Source organism: Protopterus annectens, chromosome 2.part1 (assembly GCF_019279795.1).
Source record: "Protopterus annectens isolate FY-2018-M chromosome 2.part1, PAN1.0, whole genome shotgun sequence".
NCBI lineage: Eukaryota > Metazoa > Chordata > Ceratodontiformes > Protopteridae > Protopterus > Protopterus annectens.
This window is the reverse complement of record NC_056729.1, coordinates 972,479,064-972,496,902: the sequence shown is the minus strand read 5'-3', so window position 1 is coordinate 972,496,902 and position 17,839 is coordinate 972,479,064. Positions and strand designations below refer to the sequence as shown.

Sequence of the window (17,839 nt, the reverse complement as noted above, 5' to 3'; positions counted from 1 at the left end):
GATAATTATTTACAAGGCAGGGACACACATTTAATGGCAATAAATTAGCTATTAAGCTCAAAACAGAGACTTTAATAGATGTGGCTCTCAAAATTTAATGTTGTGTTATCTTGTGGTATAGTTTTTCCATTTTTTTCTGGTCTGAAAGGATGAATTGTTAGTATGGCAGGGGGTATTGTTTGCATAATCTCTTTGCTGCTTTAATGAAGTTTTGACTCAGTTTTTCAAGATACTTACAGATATTCATAATTCTTAGAGAGGCATTAATCATTGGGGTTTTATCTTGCCAAGGATACGGCAGCTGGCCAGCTTCCAAAAGCTTTCATCCCATCCCACACAGTCACTCTGGCTGCTTGTAGGCTGAACTTATTTTGAAGGGAGCTATATAAACAGCCAGAGTGACTGAAAGTCTTCAGTACTTTCCTGCCGACTTGTGGAAATGCATATCTGAGGCTCTTCTGCAGCAGCAGTCAACCTAAAGCATTCAGTCTTACAGATAAGACTCCTTTGGGGAGCCCTTCTACATTATTTTCATTCTTAAAAAAGTGTATTTTTTATTTTTTTACTTACTTTCTATGAGAAATGTGGTATATCACTTTAAGAAAACCAGCTTTTCAGGAATCTGTAGACTTCCTCGAATATTGCTATTTCAGTCTAGAAATTGCTTTCTAGGTATCTAGTGTATTTTAAGCTAAGTGGCTGATTTTACACTAGGTTTTAATACCATTTAAACAATTTGTTTACCTGAAAGTGTATTTTCTGTCAGTTGTGAATGTGTTACAGGGGAATGCTTGTGTACATATCGTGACAGTTGATTTAATTTTGTTTTTTCTGTGACTAACTTTCGGGAAGCAGTTTTTTTTTTTTACATGGCTTCCTTATGTGTTGCTTGTGTAACTTAAGGTGTTGAGGTTTTGAAACTTTTGGAAAGGCTGTATGCTGCTTGTATGGACTATTTAACAACTAGTCTTCTGACTGATACATTTGAACCAGTTTTATCAACAGTAAGGTATCTTCCGTGGCTGCAGCACAGCTACTGTTTCTGGCACTACTGTTCCTTCCACTGACCATACCTCTCAACCTCTTAGTACAAAGTTGCTAGAGCAGCAGGGCTTGTTTTAACATACATTTTCCTAAGGATTTGAAGTATGAAACTCAGATGTATGCTATTATTTAGTGACTTTGGTCCTCAGATCAACCCAATGATGTGCCAGAAAACCACAAATGTTATGAAGAACAGACCAAAAAATGTAAGCCAAAAATGTGGACATTCTGCAAAAATCTGGACAGTTGAGAGGTATGCCTGCAACATATCTAAAAAGTAAAAAACAATCAGAGTACTAGCCCTTGCAGTAGTACAGGATCGGTGAATGCCTCAGCTGATGGTAAGTGACTCTGCAGTGGCCACTGTTAGTTCCTTGGACCACTTACTGGTTTCCTTGAGTCCCTCTGTTGTAGCCTTGCTGGCCATTATGGATCAGGGATCAGACTCATCTTTTTCCATTGTTCCAGTTTACATTGTGGGCATGGGAGAACCATCAGTTTTAGGTGCTGGAGACACCCCTGGAGGATCTTTTCATGGTGGTCTGGGAAAGACTACTTGATCAGGGTTGATATGCTATCCCCTTTTCAGTCTTCGTCCATGGATATCACCAGGAAAAAGAAACATAAAATTATTCATTCTAATACAACAAGGTAGTTTAGGATTACATGAATGAGATGTTTTAGAGCTACGCTGTTATAGGTTTTATACGTAACACAAGCAGAAGGTTATAATTCAGAATGAAAAAGGATGATGATAAAGTGGGAGGGGGAGTTCAAGAAACAGGAAGAGAAAGATTTTTGAAACAGATCTTTAAAGGGAATAATAACAGCCATACAGAGTATTGTATTCATAAAGTAGCAGAAATTATTTTAAGCAGTAAACCAATGTGAGAATGAATGGTGAAAACAGATTTTGTCAGTAGGGATGACTACAAGTAGGAGTAGAAAAAATAGGCAAGATGGGGCTGGAATTTACTGGAGAAACCTAACAATGGAACCAATGTATTGGGAGAAAATAACTATAGAGAAAAAGGTAATAGTGTGAGATGAGGTCAATAAAGATGTTTAGACTGCATATTAGAAATTGCCTTCCCTACCAAGGATTGATATCAGGGTATAGGCAAAGAGAAAGGGATACGGGAATCTTAAGTGAAAGACCTGCTCTAGTTGGGTGTTTTTAGTTGAATCTAGTTCAGAAGCTGCTGTTAAAAACGATAATTACTAGGGCATATGAAATATTGAATGGTAACTATAAGATTCAATTAACTGAGGTTAGAAAAGATTGGGAAGAATGACTAGAAGAGCAATTTACAAGAGAACAATGGGAGGACATATGTATGGCTCCCAAGTATGTAACAAATTTTAGAAGGTTTAGGATCTTTGCTTGGAAGTGTTTGCATAGGTTATGTTTATACTCTAAGCAGATTTCAAAATAATTTTTCCTCAGGTAGATTGAAAATGTTGGAGGTATGATGGGGACGAAAGAGATAACTGGGAACATGTATTTTGGGAGTGTAGTGAGATGGCAAATTTTAAACATTCCCTACAGGGTACTCTGTCAGAAATATTGACGAGCAAATGGTTTTAACTAAAGGATATGATTTTTTTTGAGCTGAGATACAGGATCAGACTTGCCTAGACATAGTACGACCGTATTAAGTTTCATTTTGTTGGCTGCCAAAAAAAAGAAATTACTAGAAAATAGAAAGAATACAAGTAAGAGGGTCCTGGGTTCAAATACTAGTAATGCAACCTTGTTTTAACATACTACAAGAGGGTCTCACAGCAACACATGACTGGTCCCAAAGTCATGGCCTTAACTTAAATGTAAAAAAATGTATTATCATACCATTCGGCAAAAACACGGCCCCTACTAATTACCACATCAATGGCAACCCCCTAAGCACGCAACCTGTGGGGAGAGACCTGGGTACACAGGTTGACAACAATCTTGCATTCGATCATCAGGTAGCAGCTGTGGTCAGAAAAGCCTTTTACTTGGTTCATCTCATAAGTAAAGGGATTGCATCCAGAAAAAAAGAAGGTGATTACCTCTCTGTACTCCTCCCTCATTAGGCCAGTAATTGAGTACAATGCCCTGTTTGGTATGTACCTCTCCAAACACCTGAACCAGCTGGAAAGGCTACATAAATACTTCACAAAGAGAATCCATGGTTTCCAACACCTATCCTCTGCAGACAGGCTCAAATCACTATAACTCTACTAGGTATCGTACAGATTGCTCAGAGGTGACCTGTGTCTTGCCTACAAGACAATCTCAGACTCTGCCATACTAGAGATGCTCCATATCCATAAGCCTTAACTCCTCACGCATTACGAACTCAAAAGGCCTAAATCTAATGTGAGACATTAAAAAAACCTGCTGGAGTGACAGGTTTGTCTCCCAGAGGCTGCCCCATCTCTGGAATAGACTTCCCATACAAGTCAAACAGAGTACCTCGCAGACCCTCTTCAAGGGCAAGCTTGATGAGTGGTGGGAAACTACAAATTTGTCCCAGGGGTTCCACCTGTGTCCTTCATTGACAGGGGTGATAGGTGCTGACTGAGGTTTCTTTTTTGGTGATAAACTCTTGGCTGGGCTTGTGAGGGCCCCAGGGCCATTAGCCTAGTAACCTCCTGTGATCAAAGCCTAAACAAACTGCAGTTGAAGTACTGAATATTATAAAAGAAATAGAAGAACTGGAAGAGGGACCTTAAGAAAAGGGAATGAGCAAAGTACATAAAAAATTGAAATTGTGGAAACAATGCTTGCAGAATAATGTTTTTGGGAGGAGTGAGGCTTAAGGGAAGGCAGGAATTGAGCAATTTATGTAATGTTGGATTGATAATTATACAAAAGAATAATGTATAGTGTTTGTAACTGTGAGCATGTTAATATAGTTTGTTTTCTTTTACATAAATGTGTGTGTGTCTATATCTTAACTGATAATTCAGTAAAGGTGTTAATAAAAATCAAAAAAACCCACTCTTTTAAGGGAAACTCCTTTTCATCCACCCAATCAAGCCGATGTTTCCTGCAGTGCTCCATCATATGTTGGAGACAAGAGTCGCAGAACATGATCCTGCAAATCGTAGGGCAAAGGGATTTTATTCCCATATATTTCTGTCTCCAAAGATGGAGCACTCTTGGAGACCAGTTCTGGATACTTTAGTCTTTTTGAAAAGGTTTTAAAGTTCAAGATGTTGACCCTTTGAATAGTATTAGCTCTGATTTCAGAGAAGAGTAGAGCTTTATAGTAACATTAGATCTCAAAGATGCTTACCATCACATGCCAGTAGCAAGCAGCTTCAAGATATTTCAAAACTTTTATAGGTTCATAGGTTTATACTAGGCTATCTGCCCTAAGGCATTTATAAGCCTAGCCCAAAGTTTTGTGGCTTACGCCACTGCTTATATGAAAAAATACTGTGCCCATTAGTTTGTTGTGCCTCTGTCCAGCAGTGACACAGAGATGATTCCCGGGATAAACCTACGATCTCCCATCCACAGGTCAAGATTTCTCTTGAACAGAGCCAGCGAGGTGTTCTGCCTCACATGGATCGGGATTTTATTCCACAGCATAGGGAGTCTCTGAGTGATAAATCTAACCCTCCAGCTCGTCCTATTTATATCCGTGCTAAGGTTTAAGTCGCTTGCTCTAGTGGTTTTGGTGGATTTGGATTTTTTGAGGTGGAGCATGTCCATTAATTCCGGGTTGGACATGGCCTTGTATGTCAGGCACATGTCACCTCTGAGCAGACGGTATGCAACTGAATAGAGCTGGAGTTTCTTCAATCTGGCAGCATATGACAGGTTTTGGAGTCCCTTTATCCTTTTGGTGAGGAACTTTTGGGGTCTCTCCAATTGCTGCAGATGTCGGGTGAGATACATCCCGAATGGGGCATTGTACTTGATCATTGGTCTGATAAGTGAAGAGTACAGGGGAACAATGACCTCACTAGATCTGGATGTGAATCTCTTCATGATCAGGTGGGCAATGTAGAAGGTCTTTCTAACCACTTTAGCAACGTGAGTGTCAAAAGAAAGGCCACTGTCAACCTGGGTCCCCAGGTCCCTGATAACCTCTTCTGTGCTTAGTGGATTGCCACCTATATGGTAGCTTGGGGTTACCTTGTTTTTCCCAAAGGGTATGACTATACATTTTTGGCGTTTAACTTCAGGCCATGGCTCTGGCACCAGCTATCTGTTTCCGTGAGTCCCTTCTGAAGGATATCCGTGTCCGATGCACTTTCCACTATGGCGCCCAGTTTGCAGTCATCTGCAAACTTTGTCAGCCAAAGTCCTCCCATGTTGGCCTGTACTTCTGAGAAGTAGATGCCGAACAATAGGGGCCAAGGACCGAGCCCTGTGGGACACCACTTGTGACCGGCTTGGAGTCTGACATAGCGCCAGCAACTCTAACCCTGTGGGTTCTGTCCTTAAGCCAGTTTGCAACCCATCTTGTGACATATGGGTTTACATTTAAGCTGGTAAGTTTTTCTACAATACCCGAGTGGGGTATTGTGTCAAGCCTTTGCAAGGTCAAGGTAGGCTGTATGGACTGCCTTTCCCTCATCAATGGCCTTGGTGACTGTTTCAAAGAAGTCGACCAAGTTCAAAAGGCATGATCTGCCCTTGACGAAGCCAAACTGGGTCGGGTCCAATGTCTGCAAGTCCCCTATATCTTTGTTTATGAGCTCCATTATGATCCTCTCCATAGCTTTGCAGACTAGACTTGTTAAGCTTATGGGGCGGTAATTACCAGGGTCTGTAGAGGCACCGCCTTTGTGGAGTGGGACCACAGTTGCCGTACTCCACTCCTTGGGCACGTATCCTGTGGTAAGGCTGAGATTAAACAGCTGCCTTATGTGCGGGTTTAATTCCTCATTTAGCTCGTGTAGCACACAGCCGGGGACACCATCTCGTCCCATTGATGCTGTGTTTTTAGCTTTAGAGAGAGCAGCTTTCACCTGCGCATTTGAGATGTCTGGGAGGCTACACTCTGCTGGGATAGTTATCTCTCCTTTAGGGGAGGGGGGTGTAGTTTGCACTGAGCCTGTCTGCCAGTATGTTGGCAATGTCTGTGGGTTCAGTGATTTTGTATCATTTTGGACTAATTCTGAGCATATCTGGGAGTTTCCACCCAGGTTCCTAACATAGCTGAAAAGGCCTTATAATTGTCCTTTGAATCCATGGCAATTTTTCTCTCAAAATTGGCCTTAGTTGATTTTATGAGTGCTCGTATTTTTTACTAATAATGATCAGGGTGACTTCCTTTTATGGATTTTGTTCTATCATGTAATAGCTTTCTCCTCTTATTGTAAAGTTTGTTAATGGCTGGGGTCCACCAGACTGGACGCTTGCCCTTTGTGGAAAGAGTCTTGGTTTTATTTGGGATTGCCTGATCCATGCAGACCTGGAGGTGTTCATAGAAGGCATTTGTAAGGGCTTCCACAGCTTGGGTTGTGGTTTCCACTGTCTCAGGGGCCTTGAAGGATACCACACCAGTCTTGAGTAGTGTGAAGTTTGCTTTAGAGAAGTTCTTCACTGTGGTCTTTTTTGTTTGGGGTGGGGGCGGGATGTGGATTTCCAGTGAGATTAGTTTATGATCAGATCTCACCAATGAGGGATATACTTCCGGTGTGGAGCATTTTGTCCCCATGTTTGTGATAATGAGATCTAGTATATTTTCTCCTCTCGTGGGAACAGTTCCATGGCATTTGAATTTATGAACTCCAGGAACCGTTGGGCTAGAAAGTTAGGGCTTGAGTAATGTTCCCAGTCTATATTCGGGTAGTTGAAGTCACCCAATATGATGGTGTTTGGAGATACATTTATACCCTGCAGTGTCTTCAGGAAGGCTGTGTGGGGTTCCTGAGTTTGAGAGGGTGGCCTGTAGCATGCTACAATTTGTAGAGCAGTTTTGCCTAGGGTTAGTTGCACCTGGATGGTTTCCGAAGCTTCGTGCGTTGCCACCAACCTGGAGGTGTGGGTATCCTTTATGAATATGGATACACCCTCCTTTTGTGGTGTGGTCCAGGTTTTGGGGCGGGAACGCATGATATGAGGTAAAACGTAATAGTGCCGGGGTGCTCTCAGGAGCCTTGAACCAGGTTTCAGTTACAGCACAGACATCGATGTTCTCCATACTGAGAAGGGCCTCGAGTGCATGCATTTTGAGATTTAGACTTCTGGCATTGAGCAGCATTACCCTCAGTTTCTTCCCATTTTTGTTTTCTAGGGTGGTAGGTTTAGAATTTGAGCCTTGCCTAAAAAGGCACTATGGGGTGGCAAGAGCCTTAGCCAATATCCGGAATCCCAGGGTGACAGGTGCAAGCTGTCCCTTGGCAGCGTGGCTTGTCAAGCATGTCATCCCAGGCAGACAGACACTAGATCCCCTTTGAATGACACCAGACATTAAGCCAATTGTTAAAGCTGATCATCTTGTCTCTATATTGTGGCATCATTCTTGGTGAAGGAAGGATACTGCTCAGGGTCAGTGTCATACCTGCCTGGGCTACATAATCAGAGAGCTCCTCTATGTCTCTTTTCATGTAGTCCAGGGAGGTACGTCTCAGGTCGTTCACACCAGCATGGACAATGACTGTGTCATATTTGTACTTGCCATGGAGTGACCCGAGTGCTTGTGTTATGTGGCGGATTCTAGCGCCCGATGGGCAGCTTACTGTGACCCTCTCCTTGTTCAGCCTGGTGAGTGGGACGTCAGTGTGTCTGACTATGGAGTCACCTATGACAAGTATGTTTGGTGTTGTATTTGGCCTTAAGGGCTGTGACTGCTTTGCACACTGCTTTTGTGGTTTATGTGTTGCTTGTGGGGTGTCTTGAGGTAGCAGTTGTTTGGGTGTCTGCTTTGGAGGCCTCTGCTGTTTAGGTAAATTTTACTCAGAGCCTCCGAGTATGTCTTTGTGTGTTTATGTGTTTGATTCAGTGGTGTGGTAGCATTATGTGAGGCTGGTTTTGTGGTGTCTGTAGTTGCCTTCTCCTCCTGTCTGGTCTTGCCAGTCCTGAGTTGAGAGAGCTCAGCCTCCAGTTTGGCTAAATAGCTGCATCTCTCAAGTATTTGTGTTATGTGGGAGGAGGAGAGGGTTGTCTGTGTACATGAGGCAGTTATAACATTGCCTCAAGATTCCCAGATTCACCAGCTGGACCGGAGAGGAGATTGACAACTGACCTTTGGACATGCTAGAATAATATTGGGAATTCCTTAATAATTGAAAACAAGGGCCAGTGGGGAGTGAGGGTGTAGTGCTTTTAATTTTTAGTGCTGACTTATATAATTGCTTTAGTGAGCAAGTGCCAGGTAACTTGAGTGCAATGTGTTACAAGTAACTAAATGCAATAACAACAAACAGTAACTTTCTTTCAAGTGAAACAAGGAAATAAGTACAGTAAGCAATGCAGATATCACTAGTGATCCACAGAAGCACTGAGAAGCCGCGTATTAGGTGGAATTAGCTTCCAGGAAATAACAAGCAAACAAACAACAAGCATATAAACAAAGCTAGATTCAGCAGGCCTGGATCTAGTCTATGCTAGAGCAAACAAGGTGTACCAATTTCAGTAAGATACAGTTCAAATATTCAGGCACTATAAACCTTTAACCAGAAATTCCCAGCTCAGAAGGGCAGAGTCCAGCCTCTTCTCCCACAAGAGTGCAGACCACGAACCTTCTTAATGTAAAATAACTGGCCTGAAGCCCAAGTGCCTAAACCAGAACTAATACACTTGGACACTGGGCTCTCAATCAGCAGTTCCCAACTTAGAAGGATGAAAGCTACCTGTCCTGCCACCACAGTGCTTGCCTCAAACCTTCCTAATGTAAAACAACTGGTCTGAAGCCCAAGTGCTTAATCCAAAAGACTTAGAATGATAGCTACACTTTAATCAAGTTACAACCAAGCAGTAATAAATACAATTGAATACTTTAGAGAATGTCTGGATTAGTGCTCAAGTTACACAAACAACGCTAGATCCAGCAGGCCCGAATCCAGTCTATGCCACAGCAAACAAGGCGCACCAACTTCAGTAAGAAGCAGTTCAGATATGCATGCACTATAAGCCTTTAACCAGAAATTCCCAGCTCAGAAGGGCAGAGTCCAGCCTCTCCTCCCACAAGAGTGCAGACCACGAACCCTCTTAATGTAAAATAACTGGCCTGAAAGCCCAAGCGCTTAAACCAGAATTAAGTGTGTCTGTCTTCCATTATCAGTCTTCTGCATTGCCCTTTAGGCTGTCTGTTGCACCAGAAGTCTGTACAAAGTGTCTCTCTTCAGTATTGGCCTTCTGTAGATTGCATGGTATCCACATTTTTCCTTATTTAGACAACTTGCTTATTTGTGTAGAGTGTTTTGACATTTGTCAGGAGTCCTTAGCAAAGGCATCGTCCCTCCTAAAGCATTAGGGATTCCAGAAAAAAATATGCAAACATCTGCCTTATCTGTCATGCAGGATTGTGTTTCTAAGTCGCCTAATAGATGCTGTATCTCAAATGCTTTCCTTCCCAAGGAGAAACTTGTAAATATATGCAGAATGATGAACATAGTACAGTTGTGTAAGTTGTGTAAGATGCGCTTATGTACAACAGCAGACGTTCTCAAAAAAAACTTTCAGAAGTCTTTTCTCAACCCTGCTCACAAAATGATTGTCTTGGAATGGTTGCCGGACTCTGCCTTGGTAGGAACCTTTCTTCCTCCAGGCAAGGCAGACTTTTTTCAGCAGTTCTTCCTGAGTTTCTCCAGTTGAAACCATTCATCTGCAAGAGAATGTCTCAGGAATCTGTGGTACATGCTTTCAGTGATTCTCATGCTTCTCCTGGCCAGGTTACACATGAGGAAGATACGATGGTATCTCAGGTCATTGTGGACTCTGCATCTACATCCTTTGTCCTTTCATATCCCAGTTCTTAAGTTTGTAAAGAGTGAGATTAGATGGAGAGTGGACTAGATATCTCGCAGCCTAGGTCTTCCATTCTCATTTTCGACTCCTTTCCAGTTAGCCACCACAGACATTTCAGACATCTGTAGTGAGCAGTTTCAGAAGGGGTAAGGGTAAAAGATGTGTGTGATCCTGTAGAGAGAAGCATATAAATGTCAGAGAGATATTGGCAGTTATCAAGGCTTTAAATCAACTTTGGTCCCCAGGAGCTCTGCAGGTGCACACAGACAACATCACAGTCATGTGGTACATAAAAAAATCAGGGGGGGGGGTACCAGATCTTACTGCCTTTGCAGACTTCCAGCAATGGCCTAGGAAGTACAAATCAGATCAGTTTGACTTTTTAAGCTTTATGCATTCCACTAGAGCAAAATGTGGTTGCAGACAAGCTCAGCAGAACCAGAACCGACATCCATGAATGGAATATTCATCCTGGGGGTCTTCTAGGAAGTGATCCACCTGTGGGGATCTGTTTGCTTCCTGTCAGAACTGGCACCTAAGGAAATTCTGCTCCAGGACTCAACAGCCCTTGGAGACAGATGCTTTCTCATTCCTTTAGAAGGGAATGTTCCTCTTTGCTCTTCCACCCTTTCCACTGATATCCAGGATTCTTCTAAAGAACCAGAAGGACTCTCCAAAAGTTGTGCTGGTAACACCATTTGTCCAAAAAACTTTCAGAAGTCTTCTGTTATCTGTTTTCACAGTGGTTCTACATTTTCAGTTTGGCTAAGAACAATTGCCACAAGCTACCCTCACAGACCAGATTTAGTCAAACAGGACTGGAAAACTTTGATGCACCTAATCTAGAAACTCCATCTAACTGCTTAGATAATAGAAATTTGATACCTTTTAGGCAGTTTTTCTGAGAGCATGCAGCAGGTACTAAAGAAGGTGAGAAAACCTACCTCTAGAAAATTGTGTATGTGCAAGTGAAACATATTTTCTTGTTCATACCACTCAAAGAACCAGTATTCTCTTCAAGCCCAATTGCCTCTTGTTCTTGATTATTTGCATTCATTACTGTCTAGTGGCCTTTTGTTTACTCTGGCTACATTTGAACCAAGAGTCTGAATTGAGGTACTTAATTTGGAAGACTGTTCTGCTCATTGTTCTGACATCTGCTAGGAGAGTATCAGAGTACCAAGCTCTTTCACTGAATTGATCACACCTTGTTTTATTTCGAAACAGGATTTATTTTAGAGCAAATCCTACATTTATTCCAAAAGTAGTCTCAGCATTCACTTTAAACCAGGCAATTAATGTCCCAGATTTCTTTCCTGAACCTATGTACAATGGCGAAAGGATCCTTCACATTCTACATATCCACAAGCAGGTTAGATACTACCTAGACAAAACTCAGATGTTTAGGAAAGCTGAAAAGCTGTACATCTCACTTATGAAGGTAAGAAGAAAGGGCTACCAATTTCAAAACAGACCATGGTTGCCTCATGCTATTCCCATTATTATACTCATCATAAGTCACTTTGGGCAAAGTTGTTGCCCATTCCATGTGGACTTTGGCTTCTTCAGTGGCTTCCTGGAAAGGGGTCAACTCTAGAAGTATTGTAGAGGCAACAAGACAGTCCTCTGTACTCACTTCTCCAAAATACTACAAACTGGATTTCTTCTCCAGATCCAGAACAGGATTTGCTAGGACCATTCTCCAGGGGCTTCTGGAGTCTTAGTTTATAGGTCTTCTTACTTTTTCCCCTAAGCTATGATAATCTAGCAGTGTAGCTTAATCTACTGCAACACTGATGTATGTTTGAACATCGTACAGTTGTGGAAGTGAAATTTACCACAATAATAGATGCTCTAATATCGCTGTGTTGCAATAGCCTTCCCTCCATCTAGCCCCTTCTCTTGCTTATATTTTTTGGTGTTGCCAGAGGTGTGGATTGTCCACCTTTTTGTGTAGAGTTTGGGTTGTTTCTTAGCATTTTTCTTCAGGGCTCTTGCCTTCTTCCTGGGCAAAAAAGTGCTTTGAAGCTTTTTGTGCTCCTACTGTCTTTTTATGGAGTTCTGCTCAAGCTCCTGAGAGTTGGAGTGCATGAAAGACGCTTTTAGCTTTTTGGAAGCTGGCTGGTTGCAGTGGGGGTAGGACCTGTACAACTTAGGCTACTGCAACAGTGGTCTTTTAGAACATTTGCTGTTATCGTAAGTTTAACTTATTAGATTTTTCCTTTTTAAGTAAGTGTTTCAAATTTAGTCTGAGTTCTCAGTATAATCAGTGTTCTTTTTCTTATGAATTCCACTGCACCCAGGAAGTATTCTTTGTTGTAGTAGTTTGAATTTTATTACTTCTTTAAAAAATGAATTTGTACACTAGGGTTTCCATCCTGTTCTCCTCTATCTTTTGCTATTTGTATGCTTGTTGAAATTCCAAGGAAAGAATTTGCGACCGGTGGAACAGCAAACATGCAAGTGTGATTAAGGGATACCAGTTCTGAGATTGCATTATCTTGGAGTATTCATCCTTCTCTGAGGTACATCAGTCTCAGAGTTAATGAGGTAAGGGTGTGTGGTGGGGAGGAATCCCCATCTGGGGCAGTGAAAGGGAGGGGGGGTACAGCCCCTCTGCAAAAGCACTTCAAAATTATAACAGTGAGTTTCAGAAAGCATTGTACCTTAATTTTTTAGAACTGTCAGGACTTACAGTATTGGGTTTCATACTTCAGATATGTAGTTATGCCATTTTGCCTAGATTATTTTTTTTACCTGGTGCTTTCTTTAAAGTGACATGCTGAAGCACCATTTGTATGCTGAAATGTGTTATTTGATTTCATATAGATGAAGAAGAGAAGAAAAAGCAGCCAGAAGGCCAAGAGGACAAAAAAGTCAAGAGAGGCCGCCATGCTTACATCCATAAACCATACCTGTATTCCAAGTACTACAGTGATTCTGATGATGAACTAACAGTAGAGCAACATCGTCAGTCTGTTGTAAGCTTGCCCATAATGTACATATTACACACAGAGTATTTAGTTTCTGTATTAATATTTTAAAATTCACAAACTTTCCAGAAAATGTGTATAATGCAATTTGGATTTAACTGCTATCTTGTAAAGACATGCACATCTGTACCATTATTTTTTCTGTTAACATAGCTTTTAAATGTTCTAACACTGCAGAAATAATTTGTTACCTACTAACTGAACTTACACTTTACCAGATACAACACCTAGCTCTGTAGGTATTGAATTCAGTATATGTTTTGTAGAAAGTGTGCATACGTTAGACTTTTTTTCTGCTAGTTGCTGTAAAATATTTAGTGCTTTACTGCTGCAGTCTGTAATGAAACTAGCCCAAATGGAAAAACTGATGAAACCAAATCTGAATCTTTAGACACCTCCCCCCCACTCACACACACTCAAACACACTTTCTTAACTAGGTTGTCCAGAAAAAGAAGTACATTAAATGGTAGAACAAATATTTACCTACATACAGATATACAGTCTCCATTTGTACAGGTGGACAACATCACTGTGTTCTGAAAGTAGCATTTGGCATTTAAAGTATTGAATGTCATGTTGTAAGGAAGTGGTTGGAGGATGGGGAAGAGAGAGAAAGGATCGGAGGAGGGAGCCCTTTGGTCAACTCACATGACAACTTCCAAACAGTTCCATTCCCTGTTAGTATTGGTGCTTTTTCAAAGAATGGCTTTGTAAGGAATTTTCAGTGTGTTGTTTGGCAGATTATGATTCTCAGAGTGTCTTGTGTGTGTCGACATGCGTGAATGGGCATGCCTTCATTGAAGGTTGTGCGTTGGGCCCGGCAAGCCAGCACATAAAAAATCTACTGCCAATCATTAGTGGACCGGAGTTCTGCTGTGGTGACCCCTAACCGGGAAAAGCCGAAAGACAGAAGACAGAAGTTGTTTGGCAGATTATTCCAAAGCTTAGAGATAACATTGATAAATAATGCAATGTAGTGATGCCTTGACTGGGGGGGGGTATGGTCTGATATGAAGTGATCTAGATATGTGGCGGTGAGTTTGGAACATGCTTGTGGGTTAGGGTCTTGATGGCGGGGCAACTTTTGGGTTTGTAGATAATAGTATGGGCATTTCTCAAGTGCATACGATCATAGCAGCAGTATAGTGTTTCAGTTCTGTCCACTGTACTTTCTTAAGCACTGTACAGAGATGTTTTTGTAAGGGATGTCAACAGTAAATGTAGCCATGTTTTATTTGCTTATTCCAATGTCTAGAAGCAAGAATTCTAATGATGGTAAGCAAGCTGGGGAGCAAATGATAAACTAGACAAACATGAAGCATTTAGCTGTGACAACACTTGTGAAATCTGTCAAAAGCTGATAAGCCTGATATTGGTTAAAGTGGGGAACAGTCTTTTGATGTGATGATCAAATTTGAATTCACATCTGTTACAGCAGGTGCTACAGCTGTGATCAGGGAGATTTAAGTAAGGTTTATAAAATACAGGATGTAGAGAAGTTTATGTTAAGTGTAAATAGCATGCCTTTGGTTTTATTTGCATTAAAGAGACCAGATTTTTCTAGCCATGTTTAAATTGTTGTGTAGCAGAGCAAGTCTTGGACAGATTTGACACTACAGAGAAGAGATGAATAATCTGAGGATTGTATAACTTTAGCCTGACAATAATATGAAAACACGTTGTTAAAGTACAGAAAAGTGGTCCATATGTGAGAATCCTATACCAGCTTGTATTAATTGTGAGACACTCACATAGCTATCTGGTAAACCATTCAGTAGTGTTTTAAGCCCACTGGCAGATGAGATGAGATGTGCTGGAAATTTTGGTAAGTCCAGAAAGAACATTCCCACAACAGCTTTACCTGTACTAGCATTTATCTCAAAGTGTTTGGTAGCACAAACTGAAAGCAAGAAAACTGAAGGAGGCAGTGTATCGATAGTGATCAAGGAAAAGTACACCTCCAGATAGGTTAAACAGTGTGACGCCCTAGAGACACTTCAGGTGAAATTGACTGTTGGTAGGACACCTGTTCAAGTCATTGCCAGCTACAGAGCCCCCTCCATGAATTCAGGGCACCCACTCTGCATATTTGGATCAACTTGAGTCTATCAAGATACATCCTAACACCATAGATGTGGGTGACTTTAATTACCCTAACATTGACTGGGTGAATTACTTGTGTTCAAACTCACCTGCCCAAAGGTTCCTCAACTTTGCCAACTCCAGTGACCTAGACCAGCTGGTTGACACCCCCACCAGGGGCACCAACATCCTGGACGTGGTGCTTACAAATATGGGAAACCACTGTAGCTCCCCCACTGTGAGTTCATCCCTGGTGAGATCTGACCACAAATCAGTCTCATTAACCTGACCCTCCCCTAGCAGTAACCTGACAAAAAAACTTCTCCAAAGGAGATTATGACCTCTTACGGGATTGTATAAATAGCTTCATTGCACCTGTCCCCCCATTTGGAACCGGTAACTTTGCCAGGCTCTACACCAATGCCCTATACAAGCACCTGTATAACTGCATTGACTCTGCAGTACCTATTAGGACCAAAACAAACTATTCAAGGAAAAAACAAACCTGCCTGGTGTGCAACCACCATTAACCGGCTTTACAATAAAAGGAAGAAACTGCTGTTCAAAAGTAAGAGAGCCCCTCCCTTCTCAGCCTAAGTAAGCAAATAAGACTTCTTGTGAAGTCCTCCAAGGCAAACTGTGAATCCAAGTTAGCTTTCTCAACCAAGAACAACCATAAGGTATTCTTTAGTTACATCTATAACCTAAAACATAAGGCTCAGATTTGCTGTGAACTGGTAGTTAATGGTAACACATACACTGAGCCGGTGGAAATAGCTAACTTGCTAGCCAACAGGTTGGGTGAAAACTTCACTCCTCTGTCCCCACCACATGAACTTCATGACATCCCTACCTTGTATCTCTTAAGAACAGGTTGTAAATAATGTCTCTAAGGCCAAAAACACAGCATCAGTTGGACCTGATAACATCCCAGGCTGCATCCTACATGGGCTCAAACAACAATTAGCATCTCCATTGGCTACTCTTTTCAGTCACATTCTAAGCACCGGCTTCATCCCAGCTGAATGGAAAACAGCCACCATTATCCCCCCGGCACAAAGGTGGTGCTTCTACTGACCCTGGGAACTACAGACCTATTAGCCTGACTAGCCTTATCAGCAAGGCCATGGAGAGAGTCATCATGGACCTTATGAACAAAGATGTAGGTAATCTCCAGACACTAGATCCTACCCAGTTTGGATTTGTTAAGGGGAGGTCATGCTCGTTAAACCTGGTGGACTTCTTCAAGACAGTCACAAGGGCTGTGGATGAGGAGAAATCTGTGCATACAGCCTACCTAGACCTGGCCAAGGCATATGACACTATCTATCACTTAGGCATCATTGACAAACTCTCCCAGCTAGACATCAGCCCATATATCATAAGGTGGGTTGCAAACTAGCTCTCTGATAGTACCCATACAGTCAAAATAGAGGAATCCACCTCCAACAGCAGATCTGCTGCCAGTAGTGTTCCACAGTGATTGGTCCTGGGACCTCTATTGTTTTGAATCTATTCTCCAAAGTACAAGCTAAAACCAAGGGACTTTGGCTGACAAAGCTTTCTGATGACTGCAAACTGGGTGCGGTCACAGAATCTCCAAACGAAGTCAACATTATTGAAGAAGGTCTTGCACAAACAAATAATTGGTACCAGAAACATGGCCTCAAACTCAGTGCAAAAAAATGTATTGCCATCCCTTTCGGCAAGATCGATATTCTTGCGAATTGCCACATTAATGGCAATACCCTAAGTACGCACTCATTGGTGACAGATCTGGACAGTCAGGTTGACAGCAGCCTTGCCTTTGATCACCATGTCTCCAGAGGGGTAAGAAGGGCATTCTATATGGCTCACCTCATAAGTAAGGGCATTGCTTGAGAATAAGAAAAGTTAATTACCTCCCTGTACTCTTCACTCATTAGGCCAGTAATTGAGTGCAATGCCCCTCTTGTCATGTGCCTTTCAAAGCACCTGCAGCAATTGGGAAAACCACAAAGGTTCCTCAAAAACAAAAAAATTTAAAGTCTTCAGCAGCTGTCCTATGTGGACCAGCTGAAGTCACTATCACTTTATTTTGTTTCATACAGACTACTCAGAGGCGATCTCTGCCTTGCATATAAAGCGATCTCTGACCCCGCTTTATTGGAAGTGCTGCACATCTGGAAGTCAAATGGCACACGGGTTACTTGCTCTAAAGACCTAAACCTGGTGTGTGACATCAATAGAACCTGGTAGAGGGACAGATTTGCCTCCCAGAGGTTACCACACCTCTGGAATAGACTCCCACTTCACATCAAACAGAGCACCTCATGTCTTCAAGCACAATCTGGACGATTGGATAGGTAACTGTAAATTCTCCCTGGGGGTTCCACCTGCATCCCTCTTGGACAGGGGCAATAGGTGCTGATCATGGTAACAAGGGTTAAATTTGGCTAGGCTTGTACAGCCCTCAGGCCATTAACTAGTAACTTCCTATGATGAAATAGTGCAGCCTTAATTCCATGGTGAAGTCAGAAATCATGCTTTCAATTCACAATAAAATCATTTACCATTAAGTGATACATGAGGTATATGCAAGCGCATTTCTTGAGGTTTTTGTCTAGTTTGGAGAAAAAAAACTGATAGATCAGTGGGTGAAAGTTCTTTATGAAGAGGGATGACTACAAAGGTTTTCTAGACACATGAAGCACATGTTTCATTGATGGAAATGGAGTAGGTATTGTTTCTGTGGAAAGATGTTAAGTATTGAAGTGCAGTGTTATCTCCTGTGGGTGAGGTTGGTTTTGTTTAGTTTGAAGT

At 41.8% G+C, this 17,839-nt stretch overlaps 1 protein-coding gene across 1 annotated transcript in view; it reads left to right on the top strand.

The window, feature by feature from the left end:
- The window catches only part of BOD1L1 (biorientation of chromosomes in cell division 1 like 1), a 2,284,811-nt gene that overhangs the window by 689,752 nt on the left and 1,577,220 nt on the right, over nt 1–17,839 (top strand). The window contains exon 6 of the mRNA XM_044062584.1: nt 12,791–12,942. Coding sequence (XP_043918519.1) covers nt 12,791–12,942 — 152 coding nt within the window. The remainder of the gene's footprint in view (nt 1–12,790; nt 12,943–17,839) is intronic.